This window comes from Stegodyphus dumicola, chromosome X1 (genome assembly GCF_044657685.1).
Source record: "Stegodyphus dumicola isolate Sdum_Otavi_A_Nest chromosome X1, ASM4465768v1".
NCBI lineage: Eukaryota > Metazoa > Arthropoda > Arachnida > Araneae > Eresidae > Stegodyphus > Stegodyphus dumicola.
In genome coordinates this window covers 189,632,799-189,649,848 of record NC_140780.1, presented here as the reverse complement: position 1 = coordinate 189,649,848, position 17,050 = coordinate 189,632,799, and the positions used below count along the sequence as shown (strand labels likewise).

Sequence of the window (17,050 nt, the reverse complement as noted above, 5' to 3'; positions counted from 1 at the left end):
GTGCACACAGATGTGTGTGGGCCAATTGAAGTCAACAGCTTAGGAGAGAAAAGATATTTTGTTACTTTCATTGATGACTATTCGCGTTATACTCAAATTTATTTTATTACTTCAAAAGATGAAGTATTAGACAAACTTAAACAGTATGTTGCATCGACAACAAATAAATTTAGAAAGAAAATAAAGGTTCTCAGATCCGACAACGGTATAGAATACTGTAACGAAACTACTACTGAAAATTATTTAAAGAAACTTGGTATTTTTCATCAAACTTCGGTTCCTTATTGTCCGGCACAGAACGGCGTCGCAGAAAGGAAAAATTACTCTTTAATAGAAATGATAAAAGCTATGCTAATAAACTCTAAATTACGGAAAGGATTCTGGGCTTCAAAATAGGTTACCAACTAAAGCCACAGATAGAACACCATATGAATTGTGGAATGGTAGAAAACCAAACTTAAGTCACTTACGAGTATTTGGCTGTAAAGCACTTTATTATGTGAACAAACAAAAGCGGCGTAAATTCGACAACAAAGTTGAAGAAGGAATATTCGTAGGATACGATTTACAAAGTAAGGGATACAGGATTTATGTAGGTGGAAGGAAAATAATAGTAACAGGGTTGCCACTCAAACAGGAGAATGAAATTCCCTGACTTTTCCAGGTTTTCCAGGTGTGTTTCAAGAAAATTCCAATCTAACCGCATAATGTACGTTGGGTGTGCTAAGAGGTAAATTAATTATGGTATTACTTGTATTGTGTAGCAAATTCACTTAATTATTCAATAAATCCCAGAGGACATTTATTCTTAATTATTCTTGGTATACTTTGTTTGATAATTTTGTTTAGTTTTCCACTTAAGAAACTTAATAAAATTTAAGATATATATATTGGATAACAAATGTATGTTTTATTTAATTATTACTCATGATCATCACCAGTTCAACACGAGGGTAATCCGGTCCTTATAAATCACAATGCAATGCTAAATAGTTAGGTTAGATTTTAGGTAAATTTAATTTGCGTGAGGTATGTTCTTAAAAGGCACCTTAACACTTGAAAACACAAATATAATTATAATAGTTGTTGTTTTCTCCACTGAAGATTGAGATTAGAATCCTCCCAATCTGGAATAAAGTAAGGCTTTTTTTTGCAGACATTCTGCAGCTAAACGAAAGAAAGAAATCTATTTTAATAAACTGAGGTATTTTATATTTATTTCGCAGCATACATAAGGAAAAAATATGTGCATTAAATTTCGTGATGGTATGTCATCATACTGCTATAATTAATTTCAGGATTATGCCAGAGAAAATTTCCTGAAATTTGGAAATATTATTTACTAATAATAAATAAATTTAGAGGGAAGAATCAACATTAAATTATATGAATAACATAAAAATAATTACTTAAAAATTGAATTAGAATAATCAACGATATTTTAGCGAATATAGTTATATTACATGGCTAGCCTAGATGACTGATTACTACTTTTTTTTTTTATTTTACTGCAAAATGGCAAGGCATTTATTTAAAAAAAAAAAAAAAAAAAAAAGGTTTAAAAAGATTTTGCGGTAAAATTCTAGTATACAGTAAGGCTTTGGCACGATTTTGAAAATTGTCGCCAAGACCAAAATGACCCGTTTACTGCGCATCAAGATGTCGCCAAATCCCATTATTATTCTAACCAAAGAACGTCTATGTAAAGAAGAAAAGGTTCCATACAAGTAAATGCTATTACGCCGCTAGAATGCGGAGGGAAAATTTGCCAGGGGATTTGGCGACGGAACCTGGTGGCCAGAATTTCCCTCTCCGCGATGTGTACAGGAAATTGAGAAACGCGTGTTAAGAAGAAACGCTCTTTGACAAAAAGAAAACTACGAAAATCCGTTTTTAAATTATTGCGAAAAATCCAAGAAGAAACGTTTTATCAAAGGACGTTTCTTCTTGGATTTTTCGCAATAATTTTAAAAACGGATTTTCGTAGTTTTTTCCCCCCCTGAAAATAACTAATCCATGAATTAATTTACTTGCGCCAAAAAATATTTTCTTCTCCTTTAGAGTTTAACCACTTGCGCTAAGACTAAACTTCACAGTTGTGGTGCCGTGCGCTACAATATAACAAGCGCCTCATTTACGCCGCTCCGCATCTGAGAGTGCAATCCAGAGCTGTAACTCAAGAAATAAACAATCCTGTTGTTAGGCGACGTGTGCACCACGTTATTTTCATTTTTGCGATAAATGCTTATCGACGTGCACGTCGCTCGCGGTTTGAGACAAAAGCAGCTTGGCGTGCGTGGCACGTCTTTTTAGCGCAAGTGGTTAAAGAAATTTTAAACGATATTCATTTTATGAACTCTTGATAACGTGACCTTCGAACTTCGACACCGGTTTCGAGCTTTGGCAACAGATATATCAGACATGCACAGCTGTTTTCCCTCTATGATGGAACGGAGCCACAGCCACGTCTGTTGGAGAGAGGTTTTCCTTCTTTACAATACATATTCTTTGATTCTAACCTCCATGGTACCGTATACTAGGATTAAACCCATTTTGTTTTATACGAGAACGGGTACATTCTTTAGTTCATGCACTGCACATGCGATTCTCGAGAATATTGGAAACCAAAAGTTGCGGGAAAGTTGCTTTGCCTTTCTAAAAGGCAATCAAATTGGAGCTGCGAAAATTGGCTCTATGCCAGCTACCCGAATGACACTCACGTGATACATAATTCGCCAAAAAAGTTACCTCTTCCGACGTCGGCGCAAAAATCGCTTTTTTTGGCGGGATCGTTGTATGAACTTCCCTGACTTTTCCAGATTTTGACAAAAATACTTAAATTCCCTGAATATTTTGGTCAATTTTCGAATTCCCTGACTTTTCCCGGTTCTCCTGGTTTTCCAGGTAGTGTGGCAACCCTGTAGTAAGTAGACTGTTAAATTTTCAGAAAACGTGTCTTTATCTGACCAACATGCAGAAAATAATGCTGAAGATTTAGATATAATTCACTTCAATAACTCGCAAGAAGATGAAGAAAATAATGAAGAAACATCTCTTGGCGATGATTTTACAGAAGATTCAGAAAGTTCTGAAGAGTTAATTAAATGTGAAGAAAATGTAGAAAGAAGGGTTTCTAGCAGATCAACCAAAAAGGTTCCACCGGAAAGATTCTCTTATAAAACAGAAGACGAAGAATCAATCTTACCTAAAAATAAAGATTCAGGAAGCTTTGAAGGAATTCTAAACTTACCAAAACGCGAACAAGAAGCTTGGATCAAGGCTATGCAAGAAGAAATACATTCTCTAAAAGAAAATGAAACCTATACACTTACAGAATTACCACCAGGAAAACATGCAGTGGGCAGCAAATGGGTTTTTAAGACAAAATATGATGAAACTGGTAAAAATATAAAATAAAAAGCACGCTTAGCAGCCAAAGGATTCACTCAAAAATACGGCAGTGATTATGATGAAACGTTTTCACCAGTAGTGAAACACACTACAATAAGAGTTTTCTTAGCATATGCAGCAAATAATAATGCCAAGGTACATCAACTAGATGTTAAAACAGCTTTTTTGTATGGCAACTTAAATGAAGAAATATATATGGAACAACCAGAAGGATTCGTAGTTCCGGAAGAAAGACATAAAAGTTTGTAAATTACAGAAGTCGATTTATGGTCTCAAACAAGCAGCTACGTGCTGGAATGCAGAAATTCAAATTACATTAAAGAATCTTGGGTTCAGTCAAAGCAAAGCAGATCCGTGTCTTTTCACAAAAGTGATAAAAGAATTAATTTAACCCCTTCGAGATGGGTAGCGAAAACGCGCGCTTATCGCGGAGGCCGGCAGTGTCTTCCGCGAGCGTCTCTCCAGGGTCGGGGGCTTTTTTGCTACTAAGCCTAAATCCATGAAATTTCCGAAGTATCAACGCAGTGTTTATTAATGCTCTATAGAGTATTTAAACGGCTTATGCTTTATTTTTATATATATACTTTAATTACCTACCTTATTTCTTGTTTAAATGCATATTTTACACATTTTATTTTAATTACTCACCATTTTATGACTTTTAACATTATACATCTGAAAACTAAATACATTACTTAAAATTCTCTTTTCGTATGAAAAATTTTAAAACAGGGATCTACACACAGTCCTACGTTACATTCCTTGAACTTGTAATAACTCATTTGCCATTTTGGAGGATTTTTCCGGGAATGTGAACAAACGAAGCATCGTCGTTTCATTTTCTTATCAGTCTCTTCTGAACAAAGTTTTGGAAAATGGCTTTCAGTTAACCTTTCAGAATCAATATCAGAATATCAGAATTTCAGAATCAATATCTGAAATATTTTGCATCATTTCTGCCATTTCATGCTCTATTAAACATTTTCGACACTTCGACATTGAAACGGTAAAAACAGAAAGAATTCACGTCTAACAAGATCTAATTATTTTCTGAAAACTGAACTGTAAACAGAAATACTCAACGCTTTAGCGCATATAAAACTTCTACTTACAATAAACAACTACCACGTGCGAATAAAGTGCAATTTAAAGAGACGTCATAAATCATGCCATTCGGAAACATTTAGTTCCCCGTTTGTTTATATAATCAAAAACATGTGTATGTGAGTCATGCTTCTCTCATTTTGAGTAGAAGGTCTAATGTACATGTATCTGAAACCATATGGACACACAGTGCCATCTTGTGCAGAAATTATAGTTTGAAAATCATTCCAAGGTACTGGCACAAATACGTGACAGTCGGTAGAAAACGCAACAATGCTCTGGCACGCCTGCGTGTCGGCCGGTAGATAAGTGTGTTCGTTGCTGGCACGTATACGTGACTGTCGGCGCGAAGGGGTTAATATTGTATGTTGATGACATCCTAATAAGTTCTACAGAAGGACTAATTCTTCAAACAATTAATGATTTAAAGAAACGTTACTAAATAACGCATCTTGGTGAAACTAAATATTTCTTAGGCATGGAAATAAATGCCAAGGAAGATGGAAGTTATCTCTTATCACAGAAAAATAAAATAAATCAACATGTCAAGCAATTTCAGCTTGAAGAAGCAAAATCCACTAGCACACCAATGGAAACAAACTATTATAACCTAAATAAACAAGGAAGAAAATCTCCTAACTTCAAATGATAAATTTCGCCAAGCTATTGGAAGTCTTTTGTATATATCGTCTATCACAAGACCAGATATCACAGCTTCAACTCACATACTCAGCAGAAGGTGTAATAATTCACGTCAAAAGGACTGGAACGCTGTTAAAAGAATCATTAGATACTTAAACACGACAAAGAATCTATCCTTACAAATTTTGTTGAGTGAAGAACCTAATATTACAGTTTATTCAGATGCTGATTGGGGACAAGATACTGAAGATAGAAAATCTACATCAGGAAGTGTTATTTTATTAGGAAAAAAAACTGTATTTTGTGGTTTTGAAGAAAACAAACTTGTGTTTCTTTATCCTCAGCAGAAGCTGAATATGTTGCACTATCGCAAGCTACACAAGAACTATTATGGCTATTAAAATTAACAAAAGATTTCAATCTACCCCAAACTCTACCGATAAAGGTATTTGAAGATAATCAGTCTACTATAAGACTTGTAGAATATGAAAAATTCAGTTCGCACACCAAACATATTGATACAAAAGTTCATCCTATACGTGACTTGAATAACAAAGGAATAGTAAAACTTGCTTATCTTTCAACAGAGCAAATGGTTGCAGATATTATGACTAAACCAATTCCTAAAGCTAAATTTCAGTTTTGCAGAAATGAATTGCAATTGGTACGAGTTTCATTAGCAAAACAGGGGCAATGTTAGCATAAATTTAGGTATTTTGCATAATGAAACTCGAAAGGCATACGAAACGAACGTGCGCCAAGATATATATTGGCGAGAGAAAGTAAAGTTTGCATGCAATGCAGTATATTCGATTTTCACCCAAGCTACTTGTACCTGGTCAAAGGTCTAATACAGTTAGTACTTTCTTTTTCAGGTACTGTGTCAAAGTATGTTCCTGTTTTTTTGTTTTTTCTTATTGCTTAAATAGGTAAGCCTGATGATATTTAGGACTGATGATGATTCTATGTAAGTTATCTCCTTTTCGATAATTCAGTGTTTTAATGTCTGTGAAGATTATTACTTTTTGTTATGCTTAAGTTACGCAAAATTATCCTATTTTATTAAATAAAGATTTTGTAGTTAATTTTTTGACTTATGATTCTTTAATGAAAACTGTGCTTGAGGAAACTTACTCATTATGACTTCAGTGTTAATGCACAAACCAAAAAACCCCAAAATGACTAATCTATGCTTTTAATGATGAATGGACCTGGAAATATTTTTATAGTTGTAAAAGATAAATCAGTAAAATAAAGATCTCATCTGCAATGATGCTGTAGCAGTCTTCAAAGAATATAACATTGCCCGTCATTTCACATGTAAGCATAAGAATTCTAATTAAGACACAATGTCCGAATATGAAAGAAAGCAAAATACAGAAAGTGTTTGTAAAAAATATATATATATATATATATATATATGAGGCTGACAACATTTTTTCAAGAAGGTAAACAGTATCCAAGAAGCAGCTACACACGCAAGTTACGTTGTAGCATACAACATTGCTAAAAATAATACAGCTCTCAGTGATGGGGAGTTTGTTAAGCAATGCATGCCCCAAGTTTGTGATGTTTTATGTCCAAAGAAGAAAAATAATTTTGAGACTGTAAGCTTATCTCGAAAAACAGTGACTTCTAGAATCGAAGACATCGATAATAATTTGACATCACACTTAGAGCCAGATTAAATTTTGCTCCATTGCTATGGATGAAAGCACTGATATAAATGATACTGCTCAATTAGTATTACTTATAAGAGGTGTTGCTGAGAACTTTGAAATTACCGAAGAACTGGCATGCATGCATTCTTTAAAGGTAACTACAACAGGATGTGATATTTCTTGTGAATTTCAGGAAGGGCTTTAACTTCGAAAGTGCCTATAACAAATATATGTAATATTACGACCGATGGAGCACCAAATATGAAAGGAAAATAAAACTCTATTCCTTGGACTCTTTTTATCAAAACTATCCTGGGAACACTGTTGTTTTTCTACATTGTGTTATACATCAAAATGCTATGAGTAAATCTGCACTGAATATGAAACCCGTGCTTGATGCAGTCGTGAAGCTTGTAAATACTATTCAATTTCCTGGGCTTCTTCGCAGGCAATTTTGAAATTTTCTTCAATGGCTGCAATCTAAATACTCTGATGTACTGTATTACATGAAAGTAAGATGGCATAGTGTAGAATGTGTTTTCGAGTGAGTTTGGCAGCTGAAAAACAGCATTGTGTCGATCTTCCATGAGAAACAGTGTTCTGTGGAGTGCGAAATGTTAGAAGTTACCGAATGGCTTTCAGACTTTGCATTTGTCACAGACTTTCTTTTTGTCATATGAGCAACTTAAATGTCAAAATGGACGGGTTGGTTGGTTGGTTTTTTAAATGCGCAAAACCTCGAGGGTTATTATGCACCAGACAAATAGTGAGTAAAATTCAAGATGCATAAACAAGTATCAAGTGAATTGATGAAATGAACGTGAAATACTGATGAAGGCATGGAGAAATGACTTTAAAATATCCAGGCAGAAATTACTTAAAAATGCTCTAGCAACAGGTAGAGCAGAATAAAATGTAGTTCAAATCATGTGGTAAAAGGAGATGTCTTTTAAAAAACTTATGAGGTTGATGTGAAGGTTTCTTCCAATGAGATCATTATCTCCTTTCAAGAGGTACTGATGTGTCAGTCCGCAATGACCAATTCGTAAGCGAGTCAGTAGTACATCCTCCTTCCGATTCCCTCTCAACTCCCAAGTACTCCAAATTGGGTTTTACCTGCCTTAATTTGTTCAGAGTTTGGCATTCCCAGAATTCTTGCCACCTGAACAAGACCTTTGTTCTAATGTAATTCCATATGTTTGTAAAAGGGACATCGTTTTCTGAGGTAATATCAGCAGATTTTGCTGCAATATCGGCGAGTTCATTGCCTTTGATGCCAGCGTGTCCAGGCACCCAGCAGTAGGCGATATAATAACCTGCGTTTCTCAAACGCAGGTGTGCCTTTAAAATTTCCAAGACCAAAGGGTGGCTGGTATTTGTATTTATTGATTCAAGAGCACTCAGAGAGTCAGAGTAGATGATGAACTTTCTGCTATTCTGCCTAGAGATACAGATTAAGGCATTCAAAATGGCAAAAGTTTCCGCAGTAAAGACAGATGCAGCCTTATGAAGTTTACTACACTTTATTTCTTTATCATAAACAAAAGCTGTCCCGACATGGTCATGATTCTTTGAGCCATTAGTAAAAATTGCTTTGTAGTTAGAATAACTGCTTCTATGCTCTAGGAAAATTTGTTGGTAATGGATGTCATTGGTACTGCTCTTCTTTAGTTCTCCAAAAATGTTAAGTAGGTGAATGTTCACTTCCTGCCAGGGAGCAATACAAAAATGGCCAAAGCTTTTGGGATGCAGAGCATTTAGAATTCTTCAATCAGTGAATGAATGCGAAGATCAAAAGGTGGGATACATGAAGGACGGGCATGGTAAAGATGCCAGTACTGATCAAATGTCATGAGTCGGACAGGATGTTCGGCTTGTGACATTACTTTATAATGAAGATCAATGGACAACTGCTTGCGTCTGAATTCCAAAGATGATTCAAAACAGATGACATATAAACTTTGGACTGGAGATGTTCTGAAGGCTCCACAGCAAATCCGTAGCGCTTGATGGTGGACTGGATCACACTTCAGGAGCACAGAAGGTCTTGCTGATCTGTAGATAACACAGCCATAGTCAAGTTTGGAACGGATTAAAGCTCTATAAATGCAGCACATAGAACAACGTTCTGCTTCCCATCAGGTATTGGCCAGGGCTTTCAGTATGTTGAGAGCTTTAGCACATTTTTTCTTTAGATTTAGGGTATGCGGAAGGAAAGTGAGCTTTCTATCAAAGATAACAAGATAAGATTTTGCTTCTGGTTCAACACGGATCAAAGAGCCATCAATATGCAGCTCTGGATCAAGATGTAAATTTCTTTCGCGACAGAAGTGCATGCAGACTGTCTTCTGGCTAGAAAATTTAAAACCATTGTTGTTGGATCACTTTATGATTCTATTTAGAGCAATTTGTAGTTGTCTCTCAATGTATCTCATATCTTGACTTTGACATTACATCATCCGATCATCAACATACAGGGAACCATGCACTGTGGGAGGAAGTTCTCATAAAATGGAATTAATTTTCAGGCTGAAAAGAGTGACACTGAGCACTGAACCTTGTGGTGCACCTTCTTGTTGTACAAATACTTGAGAAAGCAACGAACCAATCTTGACTTTGAAAGTGTGGTTCTTCAAAAAGTTTTGAATAAAGATGGGCAGATTACCTCGCAATCCAGTGCTGTAAAGGTCATGAAGAGTTCCATGCCGCCAAGTTCTATCGTACGCCTTTTCCATGTCAAAGAAGATTGAAACCACGATTTCTTTTCACAAACGCATTGCGTACTGCAGTTTCTAAAAACAGAGCATTATCAAGTGAAGATCTTCCCTTACAGAAACCACTTTAGTAAGGCGATAGGCAATGATTAGTCTCCAGATAGTAGGTGAGACGGTGATTTACCATTTTTTTTCTACAATTTTGCAAAGGCAGCTAGTGAACGTGATAATTTAAAGGATTTTTCGGGTCCTTGCCGGGTTTTACTATAGGGATAACAAAGGCCCTGCACCAGGCAGTAGGAAAAATTTGTTAATTCCATATTTTATTATACAGAGCAAGGACCACTAGAGATTCACAGGGCAGGTGATGCCATCAGGACCAGGGCAAGTCCTATCAGTACGAGATATTACATTTCTTAATTCAAACATGGTGAGATCTTTATTATAAGATTCTGCATTAGGATTTGAAAAATCGATTTGAATCCTTTCCAAGTGCATCTTTGTGGGCAGAAACTCTTTTGAGTAATTGCTAGTGCCAGATACAGCAGCTAATGTATCACCTAAAGCATCGGCTATTTCTTCTCTAGTGCTAATCAACTTTCCATCTTTTTCTAGAACAGAAAAGGAATAATCATTATAGAGTCCAGAGGCTCTTTCCCAAGCCTGTTTGCTATACATTGAGGAGGTAATAGTGGACACATAGGCTGCCAATGATTTTCTCTTTGCCGCCTCACTTTTCCTGCATTCGCCTTAGCTTTTTTAAAGGCAAGAAGATTTTCTAGTGTTGGATATTGGCAAAAGATACACCAAGCTTTCTTTTCCTCTCTCAAAATTTTATGACAATCATTGTTTCATCAGGGTTTAGGGAACTTTGTCGAGGTTTTCAGAACACAGAGTTCAGCTGCATGTACAATAGTATCAGAGATCATTTTTACTGCAGTATTAATGTCCACATCGTTGGCCATTTCTTCAGTCAGCACAGCACAAGATTAAAAAAGACCGCAGTCAGCTTTATCGTAAAGTAAGCGTGGTTGTCTTGAGATCTTTGAATTTCCTGTAATAGTTACAATGACTGGGAAGTGGTCACTATCATAAAGATTCTCCAACACTGAAAGAGCAGAAAGGGAGTAGAGATGGAGAACAAAAAACCAGATCAATTGCATGAAAGGTTCTAGTCGACTAATGAAAGTAAGTGTATTGTCCATTATTAAGGAGACAAATACAGTGATCTTCCGTTAATTGTTCGATCTGCTGGCCCCTTGAATTAGTGTCCCTACTTCCCCATAATGTACTATGAGAATTGAAGTCACCTAAAAGCAATAAAGGTTCTGGGAGCTGCTCTGTTATTCTGTCCAACTCTCGCTGATCAATATGCTCATTTGGGGGTAAATAAATGGTGCAAACAGAGATTGCAAAGCTTAAATTAATCTGAACTGCCACAGCTTGAAGGGAGGTTGTCAAAGGGAGAGCAATATACAGGTGATTGTGGGAGGTGATAAGGCCCACAACACCACAGGCACGATCCCCAGATGGGTTGTCCTTTCTTACTGTTGTATATATCCGTATCTTAGCATGTCTGCTTGGTTTTAATAACGTCTCCTGAAGCGCAAGGCAGGCAGGTTGATACATGTTTATTAAATCCTTGATGATATCCAGGTTTTGACGAAAACCCCGGCAATTCCAGGAAATAAATGTACCCATTATTGATGCTTGTTTTGGCAGTGTTGGTGTTTTGACTTTCGAGGCAAAAGGTGTTTCGGAAAGGATAACCTTTCTTCAACGTCCATTTCGTCTGAGTCGTCTAAGCGTCCTGAAGTCATGCTTGCGATGGAACTTGGACTGGGGGTCCTGAGTTTTTGCTTATTTTTCTCTTTGATACCATCTCTATGCTTGTTCTGTCGGACATCTTGTTTTCCTTTGGACGCTGTCACTGGCGTACTACTTTCAACATCAGGTTTTTTCCTCCGATTTTTGGTTTCTAGGATCTTCTGTGGTTGCTACTTCTTTTTTCTGTGTGGTTATTGTGGTCTGCATTGATACTGATCTGAATGATTTTGTTGCGGATGCATAAGATTTATTAGATCTTGGCTGATTAGAGAGAATAAGTCTTTTGGCTTCTGCAAATGATATCTTGTGTAACTTTAATGTTTTGAATTTGTTTTTCTGTCTGCCATTTTGGGCATGATCTTGAAAAAGCTGAATGCTCGCCTTTACCGTTTATACACAAGCAGCCTTCACTAGCGTGGCCTACGATGAAACATCGAGCGCACATGAGGCTACTGCGACAAGAGGTCTTTCCATGTCCAAAGCGCTGACATTGAAAGCAACGCATTGGATTCAGTATATATGGCCTGACTGAACAGTTTAGGTATCCAGCTTGGATGTTTTTAGGCAGGTTAGGAGACTTGAAAGTTAAGTATGACATGTTTAGTGGGAATGAGTTGACCTTCTTTCCGTATTTTGATCCTACGAGCACCACATATGTTTTGATCTGCCAATTCTTTACCAAATTCCTCTTCAGTTACTGACAGTAAGTCTATTTCAGAGATCACTCCTCGGGACGAATTTAGAGCGATATGAGGCTTAACTACAATGTTTGCTTGTCCTAATTTAGTTAGTTTCAAAAGACTATTAGACTGCTTTCCAGACACAGTTTCTATCAAAAGGTCCCCAGATCGAAGTCTCTTAAAATTTTTCAGTTCTCCTACAGAAGACAAAATATGTTTGTTTGTTGGAAAGGGTGACATTTATTTCAATTCTTCAGAGCTGGTTATAATTAAGAAACGTGGACAAAGCACATCTGATGCAGTGCTTTCTATGTCACTTCTTAGTCTTTTAGTCACAGTCGGAGTATTGAGTACATTGTTGGAGCAGGAAGGTATCATAGTATTCATATTTAAATTGAGAAAGATTCGAGTCCGACCACCCCACCCACCATGGAGCCCAACAAGGGGACGCAGATTCCTACGGCAAGGCTAGCCGGACCTATACACAATCTGAAGTCCCACAGTCGGCTTTCCCAAAAGCAGGTACTCCCGAGAGCTTGTCCCCAAGCCACTGACACAAGGACTAGTGACCAGCCGATTGACACCCGTGAGGATGACAAGGTGCCTCCCGTTTCACTGAAGCAGAGGCCAAAGCAGTGTGTTGTGGACAGTGCCTCACCCCTCAATTACCAGGACCCTCCTTTCCAGTGATACAGGTCTCCACGCACGGTAAACACGTGGGTGGTTTTCTCGCCATTCGAAGAACTAGGGACAAGGCTGTTCCAGTTTCTTATGACAAGCCCGAACCTCGGAAGAGGAAACCACATAGGAGAAGGAAAACGGGAAAAGTTGCAGTGAAGAGGAGAGGAGGCAGAAAGGAGGAGAGATCACTGGGGCTCCAGGATTGTGACACTCGATCACCGAGACGGTAATCCTCTGAAGGATCTTCACCTGCTATGCTTTAGCTGGGCATGTTGGAACGGCCTTCACGCCTAGAGTGGCCCTACCGGGAGCTAAGCTCCCGACATACTTCGCCCGTTCCGCCCAGTGACAACCCCGCCACGTTGAGGCAGCATAGCAGGGCTTGGGGGGGGGTCAAAATGCACGGGAAAAATTCAATTTATTGAGAATATCTGGGTTCACCTCAAAGTTTTTAAACTAAAACTTAATGTGTTTGCTGGGTAGCTAGCTAAGAACGACTCATCTCATTTCCCAAGGTTAAATTCAATACCTCAATAAATGAACAGAAGCTTCAGAATTATGAAGATGGTTTGAAAAAACTTAATTTTGAGATCTAACACAGATTTCAAGATTTTGGTGCCATTCAAACAGAATTGGATATTTTTACCATGCCTTTCAATGTAAATTGTGAAGCAGTGAGGTCAGATTTGTAGCTTGAATTAATTGAGTTGCAATCTACCAATCATCTCAAGCAGTTGTTTCTGTCAAAGTTAGAGTTTTACAAATCATTATCAAAAGTAATTTTCCAAATTTAATATCTCACACCCAGAAAATCAGTGCTATATTTGCTTGATCTCATATATGTGAACAAGAGTTTTCAACTATGAAGCTTAGTAAGAATTATTTCAGGAGTAGATTGACAGATGAGCATTTAGCCTCGTTCCTTAGAATCAGTACATCTCACTTTGAACCTCAATATAGGGAACTTTTAAAAATGAAATCGCAATTTCATTCATCTCATTAACATATTTGTATTACTTGTATATTATTTTTAAAATCTTAGAAAAATTTATCTTGCCAAACTTTTTTTTTCGATTTTTGGCCTGCGACCAAAAAAGTTTGCCCATCCCTGTACTAGACCAACTGTTGTAGTGTAAAGTCTGACAAATGGGTCAAGGCCTTCATCCTGACACTTTCCGAGCTTCAAACAAAATCTACTTGCACCATTATACTGTCAGCTCTGAAAATAGTTTTCAACAATATTACTCGGCCTATTCCGTACCTGTTCCCTCTTTTCAACAATATTACTCGGCCTGTTCATTCTCTCTGAATCCTCATCATCAAATTACAGTGCAAATCTTGACACATCTGTGGACATCATGCTGATTTCCCCGCTCATTTCCAATGCATTAATGCAATAACTTCGTCATTTTTTCAGCAGCAACTGGTTTAACCCTCTGGCTGCTCATCCTGCAATTTTCGTGGACAACTCAAATGCAGCAAAATCTGCTCATCCCGCGGACATGTGTTTTTCTTCCTTTATTGGGAAGTGCATCCTGTTTTTCTCCCGTTTAGTCATCAAAATAAATTATATACAGTATTAGACATTTTGGCAACAGATATCGTTAGTTGTTCACTATATTGCGGCATTTGAAGGCACATGGTATTACTGCTCAAACTTCACTTTTTGCCGTTTTTTTTCTTACAGAAATGGCTGCAAGAAAACGTTCAGTGATTATCTTCATTATTTAATTAAATTATTGAATTATTAATTATATTGATCATTAATTAGATTTATTGAATCTGGTGCAAAGACTGTGAAGCTGGACTTTGTCTTGAAACCTGTTTTGAACTCTATCATACTAAACTGCATTTCTAAGGTAGTTTTTCCTCGGTGCTTTTTATTTTCTTAAATTTTATACATTTTGCTTTTTTATATTATGCAATAAATAGAAATTCAACTGAAATTTATTAAAAAAAATTTTTTTTGGTGGTAACATCTGAAATTGGTTTTTCTGCCAACTTTAGTTTCTCATGATAAAAATCTATATAAAAAATATTTTCTAGAAAGTAAAAGTTCCTTTTTCAATTCTCCAATATATATAGATTTAAAATATGCAAAAAAAATTACACAATTATTGAAGGGATTTCGGTCTACAAATTGAGCAGTCAGAGGCTTAATAGATTCTAAACATCTCATACTGTTAACCACTTAACAATTTCTTTTTTCCGTTACATTATGACAAAAAAAAAAAAAAAAAAGCATATTTTGTCAACATTTTTATGAAGAAATTCATTACATAAACCCAAATCAGCAATCAGAACTATTACAAGTGTTGAATTTACTGATTTATGCTAAATTTTATTTTCATCATAAAAAGCACATTTTCTCTTAAAGTTGGCTTTTTTTGAACAAGTAAGCGAACTAGAAAGAAACTTTACAAAAATAGATGTAAGAATTTAAAATGTTTTATTGTTATTACATATCTGTTTGATTCCCAAAAAGAATTATTAATATCAAGAAAGAAGGATTATTAATATCAAGTTCACAAAAGCTCTGAATTTGCATTAGATTATCTATACTTTCCGTTTCTTCATCACTAGAGAAATCAGACAATAAACTGTCATTACTTCCAGAATCATTTAGTGAAATTTCAGATTCACTATCTGAATCAATATCTTCAGCTATAAGCTGCTCATTATAATTTATTTCTTCTTTTATTTTAGCTCCAAATTTAAAAGAAATAGTATTCGCAGTAGCTGGAACACCGAACTAGTGAAAAGAAATTTCGCGTTTTTACTTGCGTAAAAGAATTCAGTAAAACCTAACCCTGAAACGAGTTGTTTTGCAATTCTAACTTTACTGGATTACTAGCGCCATCTGTTAGAAACATTACACATTAAACAAGCAAAAAATTCGGGCAAATCAGTGTATTAGACTATGAAAAAATGTTCCCCAAGCACCGCTCGGAAAATCAAGAGAGTGCCATTTCCCCGTACTGGGAAGTAGTTAATTGATATCAAATAAAACTTCATACAGTGAAACTATTAGAAAACACCTTTGCTACACTTGTGAACAGATTAATGAAATGGGAAAAAAATACTTACAGTATTCAATTCAACTTCCCACAGTTTCAGCGCTCGATCCATATCAGTTATGTTATTGTTAGAAAAGTTTTCACTATATTCTTGTAGATTGATTGATTTTAACCATGCATCAACAGACTTAGGAAAATTTTCAGTTCCTTTATACTTGTTCACAGGTTGTATGGATGGCAATTTCTGAGCAGAAGAACACAACTTTTGTCTGTCTGAAGCATTATGGATGCCAATCTCTAAAAGATCTACTTCTTCAAGAATTTTTCCACCCTAAACAGTAAATTTAAAAGATTAATAAAGATAACAAAGAACAGGTACTTTCAATATAGTAATAAGCATTGTTATGCAATACATAAAATGTCGGCTATGTGAAATGAAGTAAATGTATGTTTGCACAGATAAGATAAACTTTTAATAAACCATTTAACTTATCGTTGACCATGGCTTACTCACGGTTCAAACATGCAGTGGTTAAAAAAAAAAAAAAAAAAAGTTTTGATTACATTACAGTTAAAACTATATGTGGTACGCATTTCTCAAAAAATAATTATTAACCCTCTGACTGCTCAATTTGTGGACCGAAATCGCTTTCAAAATTGTATATACAGGGGTTGGACAAAAACATGGAAACACCTTTAAAAAAACATATTTCTTTGCTTAATATGGTGTAGGAAACCCGTTGGCATCCAAAACAGCTTGCAGTCTTCTCGGAATGGATAAATACAGTTCCTGTATGTTTGCCAAGGGAATATTATACCATTCTTCCTGCAAAACGGTGGCAAGTTCAGATAACGATGTTGGCGGTGGATAACGAGAATGCACTTTCCGTTCCAATGTAGACCACAAAGGTTCGATAATATTCAGGTCTGGTGACTGTGGTGGCCAGGGGAGATGGGACAACTCATCCTCGTGCTCAGAAAACCAGTCCTGGAAAATGTGAGCTGTGTGAACAGGGGCTTTGTCGTCTTGGAAGACACCATCACCATCGGGAAACAAAGTTTGTACCATGGCATGAACTTGATCGGCCAAAATGTTCACGTAAGTCTTGGCAGTCATGTACCCTGACACAGTTATCATGGGGCTAGCAGAGAACCACGATATGGCTGCCCAAACCATAACAGAACCCCCGCCATGTTTCACTCTTGGTAACAAGCAGTCTATTATACACTTGAGATGGCGTTCTCCAGACGTAAACTCGGCCAGAAGTGAGAAACAATGTGAAAGAAGACTCGTCAGACCATATTACTCGCTT

At 36.5% G+C, this 17,050-nt stretch overlaps 1 protein-coding gene across 2 annotated transcripts in view; it reads right to left on the bottom strand.

Moving 5' to 3' along the window:
• LOC118187911 (ankyrin repeat and SAM domain-containing protein 1A-like) overlaps positions 1-17,050 on the bottom strand; it is a 411,400-nt gene that overhangs the window by 47,950 nt on the left and 346,400 nt on the right. For both annotated transcript variants that reach the window (XM_085807269.1, XM_085807270.1), the window contains one exon: positions 15,808-16,068. In XM_085807269.1, the coding sequence (XP_085663395.1) occupies positions 15,808-16,068 (261 nt within the window). The remainder of the gene's footprint in view (positions 1-15,807; positions 16,069-17,050) is intronic.